At 42.9% G+C, this 9,895-nt stretch overlaps 1 protein-coding gene across 1 annotated transcript; it reads right to left on the bottom strand.

Annotated features, from left to right (window-relative positions):
* Positions 1-6,809: 6,809 nt before the first annotated feature.
* LOC306941168 (uncharacterized protein) lies at positions 6,810-9,367 on the bottom strand (the record flags this gene model as incomplete). The annotated part of the gene is made up of 4 exons (XM_079526479.1): positions 9,285-9,367; positions 8,592-8,685; positions 7,464-7,551; positions 6,810-7,205 (listed from the first exon to the last, which is right to left on the bottom strand). The coding sequence occupies exons 3-4, from the start codon at positions 7,533-7,535 to the stop codon at positions 6,810-6,812; spliced, it is 468 nt and encodes a 155-aa protein (XP_079382605.1). The 5' UTR covers positions 7,536-7,551; positions 8,592-8,685; positions 9,285-9,367.
* Positions 9,368-9,895: the final 528 nt, after the last annotated feature.

Below are 9,895 nucleotides of genomic sequence, written 5' to 3'. Positions count from 1 at the left end.
ATCCTCCTGCCAATACAATGGAATCTTGGTCTTTGAGTCTTGACTGTGCTCCAATGACGTAGTTAGACACAAACAAGCAAAGGGCTTCTTTGTTACCACAGCTCTGAAGGTACTGTCTATAATTTGGAACGTTTCCTGTGCCTGTGATATGATGTGTTTTGCGGTCTGTTACGTTTCCTCTTCTCTCCCTCTCAAGACACTTGATTGACTGTGGATTATCATATCGATCAAAAACTATGGTGACACAGTTTACATTCTGACTTTGATTCAGTAGAGAAAGAATTCTCCGCAACACACACTCTCCAAGATCATTGAATGTTTGAAATCCAGAATCATTCAAAATCTGCAACATGACCATGCCATCTATGATATGAGCAGATGGTGAAGCAGCATCTGGCAAGTGAGTTCCATCTTCAACAGTAGCCTCCAGTTTCTTTGCCAGTGTTGCTTTTGCAGTTTTCCGCATACTTCCATCATCGTGAAAGAGAGAAGGTGGAACGGCAGCCAGCTCATGGGCTAACACATCCTCCATACATACTTCTCTTTGTTTAGACACTGCCAACAATCTTCTGAAGAGGATGTCTGAATCCATTGCAATCTGTCCTTTTGTTTTAGAAGTCAATTAGTGGATCCCAATTCAGGGGGTTCACCCTACAAGGTGCGGTACTAGGTAGGATGGGGGAGGGCACTACCCCGTGGAGGGGGCATAGGGCACACGCTCTGGGGCTGTCTGTGAAATGGGACAGCGTTCACTTCGGAGCCGAGTGGAGCTGGGCGGAGCCGAGTGGAGCTGGGCGGAGCCGAGCGGATCCGAGCGTTCCCGACTGGCAGCCATTACTGTTGTCACCGCAGTGTTTTTAGACCTCTTAAAACTACTTTTTTACGCCACGGAATTTACTTTCAAGTTATTTTAGGGGAGTATTTAGTTGTTTAAGCTTCATATATGTGTTCAATTAATCATAAAACGGCCTATTTAAAAATATCCCACAACGATGTCGGAGAATTCAGAGAACCGTGTTGTCTCGCCTTGGGGGCGGCCAGCAACAGAGATGTACCCGTGTGTGGCTACCCGTTGTCGGCATAGCCCGAAGCAATTCCCCCTGTTGCTCCTACGTTGTTGTGGAACGAAATGATGCCCGCGGCTCTCACCGCTGTATGATATGAATCTGTTGTGGATATTTACAGCCTACAGGCAATTCGTTTCTAATTGTTTTATTTTCCCAAATAAGTGCATTATAAATAAAAGCTATTATATTATTGTTATTATTATTACTACATCGAATCTGATTTAACATGAGTCCTGACTCCTGACTCCTTGCAAAGAGTTGCTGAAAGGAAGGATTATCCTTCCTTCAAGGATATACCTGTAACCTGCATATAGCTTATTCACTTAATAATGATAAATGTTTTTACATTTGGACAGAATAGAGACTATCGTCACATCTGCTGTTTGATTTGTATTAGCAGGCACCGATCAATCACTGATATAATATACAGAAGAAGAATCAAGAAGATCTACAAGCTCATATCGCTATGAGCTTGTAGATCTTCTTGATTCTTCTTCTGTATATTATATCAGTGATTGATCGGTGATCAATCACTGATATAATATACAGAAGAAGAATCAAGAAGATCTACAAGCTCATATCGCTATGAGCTTGTAGATCTTCTTGATTCTTCTTCTGTATATTACTAGAATTTCGCCGCCCTTTGGGCGGCGAATCCTAGTTCCGTGGGCAGCGCAATGGGAAGAAGGAAATAGCGGGATTTGACAGACTCCACTCCAGTATTGTGCCCTTGACATGTAGTAACGGATGGGTATTATTATTATTTGTTGTATTTTCACATCAAAGGAAATTAATGTAAATGAAAATAAGCAGACATGAAACTGCTGTTTACTGTTTTTGTTTGCTTACAATAAATTACTGTTTTTGGAAACCAAAAGCTGTAGAGAATGGAGCAGAACATACTGTAGTATATTTTTTGGGGGACCTTGACTGCATTATAGTAGGGCTACATTATTTTGGATTGCGGATTGCAGTGACCCCACATTGTTTGTTCGGGAACAATATTTGTAGTTACAATGAGGGCTACATGAGCCGAAGGGAGAGAAACACTTCGCCTCTCTCCAGTCCGTGCATATGGTGCTGGTACGGATCGCATCGCTGACTGACATAAACACACCGTTACAATTCAGAGGCACTTCAATAAGAAAACTCAACTAATAACGCTTGTGTGTGTTAATCTGCCCGATGCTGACGTTAGTATATAATGTTTAGATTGTTTTCCTGGCTGAATAACAACGGATCGCATCGCTGACTGACATAAACACTCCAATTCAGAGTCACCCCGCACGCACACACACACAGAATCCATGCGCCTCGGTGCGTCGCAGTTGTCATGTTTCCATGAATTAAACGGGTCGCGCAATTGTCGTGTTTACATTAATGAAACTGGTGGTGCAATTGTCGTGTTTGCATGAATTAAACGGTGTATTTATGTAATCGCGCCGCTGTCCATCCAAGTCCGAATCAGTGTGTGTGTGTGTCTGTGTGGGACTGTGTGTGTTGTGGAAGACGGGGAACAATGTTGCCAGGGTCGTGAATTGTAAGCGAGTTGTAGTGTGTGTAAGTAGCGTGGTGAAAGGCTTTGTTTCTGGGTCTGTTTGCTTGTTTCTGGGCCTGTTTTGATAGACCTGGCAACAGTGGCCCGTGTGTGTGTGTGTGTGTAGTGTTGTGTTCGTGTTGTTCTTCTAATGTGTGTGTGTGTAGCGTGTAACTTCCGGTGTTGCAGAACATAAAAGCTCTCGTGGGTCACGTGGTTGGCTTTGAGCAAATGGGAGAGGGGATGTAGTGTTGCCAGGTCCGCGTATTGTAAGCGAGTGGTAGTGTGTGTAAGTAGCGTGTTGAATGGCATTGTTTCTGTGCTTGTTGTCATAGACGTGGCAACAAATTAGGCGGGGGTGTCGGTGCTTGTGGCGTGTTTGTGTTTATTATTGATATTGATGTTGTTTGTGAGTCTGGACGGGAGCCGGCTGTAGTGGCAGTGCGATGACAATTTTTACGCGGATGGTGTTCAGTGTGGGCGTGCTGCGCGACATGAGGAGATAGCCGTGGATCGACGCGGAGGGTAAGTCTGTGACGTGTTAGTGTGTTTAGTGGGTTATTGCAGTGTGTGTTGCAGTGTGTCAGACACTCTTGGAGTGACGTAGTAGCTGGTGGCTTTTGTTCCTGGGTTGGGAACAGCGTTTTGGGCACACCTTTTCAATTGTATAATAGATATATATACACTGGCATAAATTCCCGCTTCTATATTCCCGCGTCAGTGACGTCAGTGACTATATAGACCTCGGTGAATTATATCTGTCCCTCGTTTTGCTTTGTTTATTGCTCAATGCCAATATGGATTTAGAAATTGTATTATTATATTTTATTCTTTATTTGCTTTTGGAAGAGTTGGAGATGCAACACCGCCCTCGTCGGCGCGTGTTGTATCTCAGGCTGGGAAGGACAAATGATGGACAAGTAAGTTCATGGTTAATTTGTGTATGCCTATACCTTTACAGCCAGCTAACAGCTAGTTCGTTTTCATATAGGCTAAGTTTATTGCTATAATGTCATTTAACTTTGACAATATAGGTCTACTTTTACATTTAAAACAACCACATATAGGCCTATATAGCCTACTGTAAAGTGAGTATAAACTGTTAATTCAACTGAGAGAAATTAATTCATCAGAATGCTACTCTTAATCAGTTAATCACATTTGCATTTACATGAATGAAAAGGTTAAACCAGGCCAACTCTCAGCTCCAAATGGATAGGCTACATTTATCACAATATTATTTTACTGTGTAATCTAACAAATCTTACAAATGCTGTCACTCAGTTATTTAAAACTGGTTGAGTATAAGACAGACCAACCTAATTCTTCATTCTTTCCCTAACTCAGCCAAGAGGCCCAAGAGGCCCATACTGCAGGGTCAACATGCATGTCCCTGTCCTGGTCAGGTTTTTCAACGGTGTGGACACACGGCCTGATTTTCGGCTGAGCATGGAGTCTCTGTTAGTGCTGTTGGACCTCCTTGACCTGGACCGGCGTCATGGATGGGGTGCCAGATTTGAGACCCTGGTGTTTCTCTACTGGCTGGCAAGTGGAGCAATATACAGGCTGGTATCGGACGCCTTCGATATGCCTCGTTCCACTGTCCACCGTGTTTGCCACAGGGTCACAAGGGAGGTGGTGGCCAACCGCCACAGGGTCATCCACTTCCCAAGTACCCCTGAAGACCTGGAGGAAGTGACCCGTGGGTTTGCAAGGCTGGCTAGACATGCTGCTTTCGGAAGAGCAGCTGGAGCAATCGACGGCTGCCATGTCCGTATCACAGCACCAAGCGGCCCCGATTATCAGTGCTACCAGAACAGGAAACTGTTTGCATCCATCATCCTGCAGGCAGTCTGTGATCATCGGGGCCGTTTCATCGACACCTACGTGGGCTGGCCTGGGTCGGTGCATGACGCCAGAGTGCTCCGCTACAGCCCACTGTACCTGCAGGGAAACTACCCTCCTCCAGAGCACTTCATCCTGGCAGATGGAGGGTACCCATGCCTCCAACACCCACTCCCTCTCATCACTCCCTACAGGAGGCCAATACCTGGTGTTGCCGCCCAGCGCTTCAACCACCATCATTCCAGGGCACGCGTCGTTATTGAGCGTGCCTTTGGAATGCTGAAGACCAGGTGGCGTTCCATCTTCCTGCATGCACAGGAGGTGCACCACACCTTTGTACCCTATGTAAGTAATCACTGAACAGCCTATAGAGTTCCTACACCAGTCAACTAAATATAGGGTTAATGTGGTTAAGAAGACTTTTTCAGTAAGTGTAATTTACCCCCCCCCCCCCCCCCCCCCCCCCCGCCATATGATTTCAGGTCATAACAGCATGCACCGTCCTCCACAACATCTGCCTGGATGCAGGGGATATTGTGGCCCCAGATGATGAGGAGGTGGAGGATGAGGGAGAGGATGAGGGGGAGAGAGTGTTGGGGGCAGTCAGCGGTGATCTGTGGCGTGCCCAGCTGACTGCGGAGGTGTCTGGCCTGGAGGAGGTGCCCAATGATGACCACGACTATTAACAGGCAAGTCGAACAGATGTACCGTATATCTACTGATTCCCATTTACTTAAAAAGGTTTTGAATATTTACCTTAGGAAACATTTGTAATGTTTTCTATTCTTGCCTCTTTCTAAAAAAACATCCAGTGACATGGCAGCCGTCGATTGAGTCAGCCTTGCAAACCCACCTGAACAATGCGGTGGACAGTGGAAAACACACCCTGAAGACCACCCCAGATGCCCAACTTGCTAGCCAGAGGACAAACACCAGGGTCTTCATTGCATCCCATCTGTTTCACCGTTCCTGGTTGAGAAGGTCCAACAACACCGACAGGGACTCCCAGTTTAGCACAGAAAAAAGACTGTCCATCATTAAGAAAAACCTGTCCAGGACGTCTCTTGAAACGTTTTCATTTAGTTTTAGTCACATTTTAGTCACCTGGACTGTTTGTGTTTAGTTTAGTAAATATCATAAGACTTTTGTCGACTAAATCTACAGTTGATTTAGTAGACTAAAATGTGTTTTGGCAGGCTGTGCAATGACTGATTTTACACTTGCTAAAAATAGCCGATCTACAAGCTCACAACGAGTTGTGAGCTTGTAGATCTGCTATTTTCAGCTTGCAACCAAGTGTAAAATGACTTATACTGGATCTCTTGTCCACTAGTCCCTTCCTAACATTTTAGTCTAGTTTTTATTTGTTCATCATAGCTAAGTATTTATTTAGTTTTCGTCAGTGGAATAAGGTAGTCGACGAACATTTTTCATCTTAGTTTTAGTCGACGAAAACCACACTGCCTCAGAGCAGCAAATGAACATGGTTGTATCATGTGAATACATACAACCATGTGAATACATAGGTTGAAGCCGTTAGATCTGAGGCCGGTTCTAAAAAAAATGTTTTCAGGAAAAACCTGTTTCTAATATGTCAGTGGTGCTCAACCTTTTTCCATGTCATGGACCCTCAGAATTATCTGCATTTGGCCACGGACCCCATCTCAAAATATGTTATTCCAGTAAGTGACCCCCCCCCCTCGGTTTCGGCCCGAATAGGCAGAAAATACATCACTGAATAGTGTATGCAATTAATGCATTCAAAAGAGCTGAATAAATGTTTTATAGACCCATAATAGTGATTATTATTTAAGTTAATTTTTGCCATAACCATTTATTTTGCCATAAACCTTATTTGGCCGTACCTCAGCTTTAAGGTACGGCCATGACAGCAATGGTAGGAAAAAAGATATATAATATTAATCATATTCGGGTTTTCGGCCAACTGTTTCCTATATTCGGTATTCAGTTTCGGCCAAGTATTTCCCTTTCGGTGCATCCCATGTTGTATGTATAGCATTGTATGACTTTATGTATGAGTATGTAAATAGTTCAATTCAACGTTGTAAATACAAAATGTATTTATTGTTATTTTGTCTTCGGTATAAATGAATGAACATTGAACAGGATACCGTTTCTCAGACTCAACTTAATCATGTAAAAAAAACAGGTCAAAATCAAGTAATTCCAGTAGAACATTTTACACAAATAAATAAATAAAAAGTAAATTAATTGAACATTAAACACAAACAAATAGATTGCACTGAACTGAAAATAGATTGCACTGAACTGAACGTGAACATTACACATTGCAGAGAGAGGACGAACTGGCTGTTCTCTCTACTACATTTAAATGTAAACTATTTATCAACCATTCTCTCCAGTAGAGAGAACAGCCGGTCCATCCTCTCTCCGCTTTCTCTCGATCTCCGCTCCTCTGCCTCCCTCTGAAGACTCATGTCCTCTTTGAGGAGCTCAAGGAGCTCATCATCTCTCCCCCTCTTCTTCGGGCCAGCCTGCACATTGGGCCCTGGTGTTCCTGACCCTGCTCCAGACCCCAGTGCAGCTGTACCAGACACGCTAGGGTCTGGTATGGCCTCGGCAGCGGAGGCGTCCTCGGCAGCGGAGGCGAGCAGGACAGGGGGGTTGATGGAATGCCTCTGCCCCAACACTTCGTCCATGAGGTCGAAGTAGGCCCATGTGGCAGCTGTGGACTTTCCATCCACCCCCTCACCCGTCTTTGGATACTTGCACTCCTAAGGCAGTGGAAAATGAAGGTTTCAGAACCACTGGCTTAACAGGTTATTTGTATGGCAGTAGTGCTACACCTCAGACAAGTTAGAATTCCCTTATTGTTAAAAAAAAAGATGGCTTTTGTGCTTGGGTAATATGTTTTGTTGTGGTCCAATGATGACTTTACAACAGGTTGCCATGTCATAAACATTAGAACTTGGCCCTATTAAATGTCCTGATTAAAAAAAGGTATAATTATATAGGTATAATTACATACTTACTTTGTATTTGGCCTTGAAGTTCTCCCACTTCTTCTTGGCCTGCTTAGGCAGTACCTTTTTATCAAGGCCCATTTTCTCCAGAATGACACTAACAACAACAGATTAAAGTCAATACACCACATTAACACAATAGAGACAATACATAATTTAACACAGAGATGCAACCGTAAGAAGGTTAAAGTATTAAGTGCATTATACTATACATGGAATAAAGCTAAATAAAATCTCAATAATGTCAATGTAATGATGTTTTAGGTAGACCAGCTGAAAAAATCATGGCATTTCTGAGACCGTTAATGTTTCTGGAATATGCTTCTAAACTTGTATTCTATTGCTAGTTTGATCACTTTCACCTTAAAATAACATGAATTAATAAATGACTGAAAATAGCCAATCTACAAGCTCACAAGTCACAACATGTCGCACTGCAACGTGAGCTTGTATATCTGCTATTTTTGGTGTGCAGACAAGCTGGTTTATATGGAATCCAAATGACTGAAGTCAGTTGTGGCGACTGAGAACTTTAATCCATGTACTATAATCTACTTCAACCCGCCCCCTCACGTATAGGACAATAGCACTGAGTCACCAGAACCATGGACAGGTGTTTGTAATTAATAATGAATCTATAGGACAATAGCACTGAGTCACCAGAACCATGGACGGGTGTTTGTAATGAATCTATAGGACAATAGCACTGAGTCACCAGAACCATGGACGGGTGTTTGTAATGAATCTATAGGACAATAGCACTGAGTCACCAGAACCATGGACGGGTGTTTGTAATGAATCTATAGGACAATAGCACTGAGTCACCAGAACCATGGACGGGTGTTTGTAATGAATCTATAGGACAATAGCACTGAGTCACCAGAACCATGGACGGGTGTTTGTAATGAATCTAACGTGGTTAAAATGGAGTTTGAATTTACAATGGGTTTGTAAAAGAAACTGTCTGATAAAATTAATATCAAATATCTAAGTACTGAATCAAGCAACTTAAAACTGTTTTCACAAAATGACCCAAATAAATTGAAATGTCCCTTTTAGGTAATCTTTACACAAAAAAATTGATTATCACAGTCCAATGTTGGGATTATGGTAGCATACTACAAATTTTCTACTCACGTCCAAGATGCAGTTGCAGTGTATTTTTGGCCGGTGAACAGGTCCTCATGGTCCCTCCTCAGCTCGATGAACCTCTTGTTGGAAGTGGTGGTCCCTAAAAATAAAGTACATCAATAATAGTATACTCATCTAGTCCTCTATAGCAGTGCTTCCCAAACTTTTTCATGTCAAGGACCCCCAAAATTATACTCATTATCCTGCGGACCCCCATTAGAAAAGATATGCCAGGGACAGACCCCCATAAAAATGTTTTTACGGCTCTAGCAGCGATTTTCAAACAGTTTCATTTCAAGGGACCCCCAGTTTGACCTGAATTAGGCTATGAACCCCCATTTAATGGCATTTCTATCTCTGGGACCCCCAATGTATATTGTAAAATCAAAGCCATTTGTACAATATATCTCTGAGTTACAGACACATAAGGGTCCATTTGGTTCTTAACTATCATTTAGCTGGGGACCCCCTGAAACTCCCTCAAGGACACCTGGCAACCACTGCTCTACAGTAATTTATAATCATCATTTCTAGTCATCTATAGCAGTGGTTCTCAAACATTTGACTGAGTGTATCCCTCTAAATAACTTTAATTCACGGCACGTCTGAATTACAATTGGTGTCTTACAGCAGTGTTTTCTCAAAACCACACACACACACACACACACACACACACACACACACACACACACAACTTACATTTATAGTTGAACTGGGCAGCCTCACTTGCCTGAGTTGGCTCGTCTTGTACTGTTGTCGATGAGAAATGCAGTAAAAATACATTAGACCAACTCAAATTAAAAATAATTACCGACCAAAACGAATCCAGAGTAGGCTACACCATTTAAACCAAATACTAGTCGGACTCGTCGTGACATGTCCAACAACGTTACGCATGTAACGTTTAGTCATGTTTAGTTTAAGCACAACATTTAAAGACGTTAAATCTCAGTCACGTTTATTTTACTACAACCACCATGTTGGAGCAAGGGGGGGGGGGGCATTTGAAAAAGACTGTCCGACAACAGGTTGTTGTGTTCGCGTGAATGACAACAGACTGGCCGCTGTTGTGGATATTTTTTATTTGGCTCTGTCATGATACATTTGACCACATATATGAAGCTTAAACAACTAAATACTATCCCAAAGATATTAAAATTACCTTCCGTGACACAACAACACTTTTAAAAGAGTTTAAAACTTACAGTTTTCTTCCGACATGCTTGTTGCAAGTTGTTGCTTGTTGTTCAGCTCTGCTGCGGGCTAGCGGTGAAGAGGAAGAAGTGCGTTTGCGCAGCCGTGCAGCGTAC

This window comes from Electrona antarctica (assembly GCF_951216825.1).
Source record: "Electrona antarctica genome assembly, chromosome: 17".
Lineage (NCBI taxonomy): Eukaryota > Metazoa > Chordata > Actinopteri > Myctophiformes > Myctophidae > Electrona > Electrona antarctica.
This window is presented reverse-complemented; position numbering and strand designations above follow the sequence as displayed.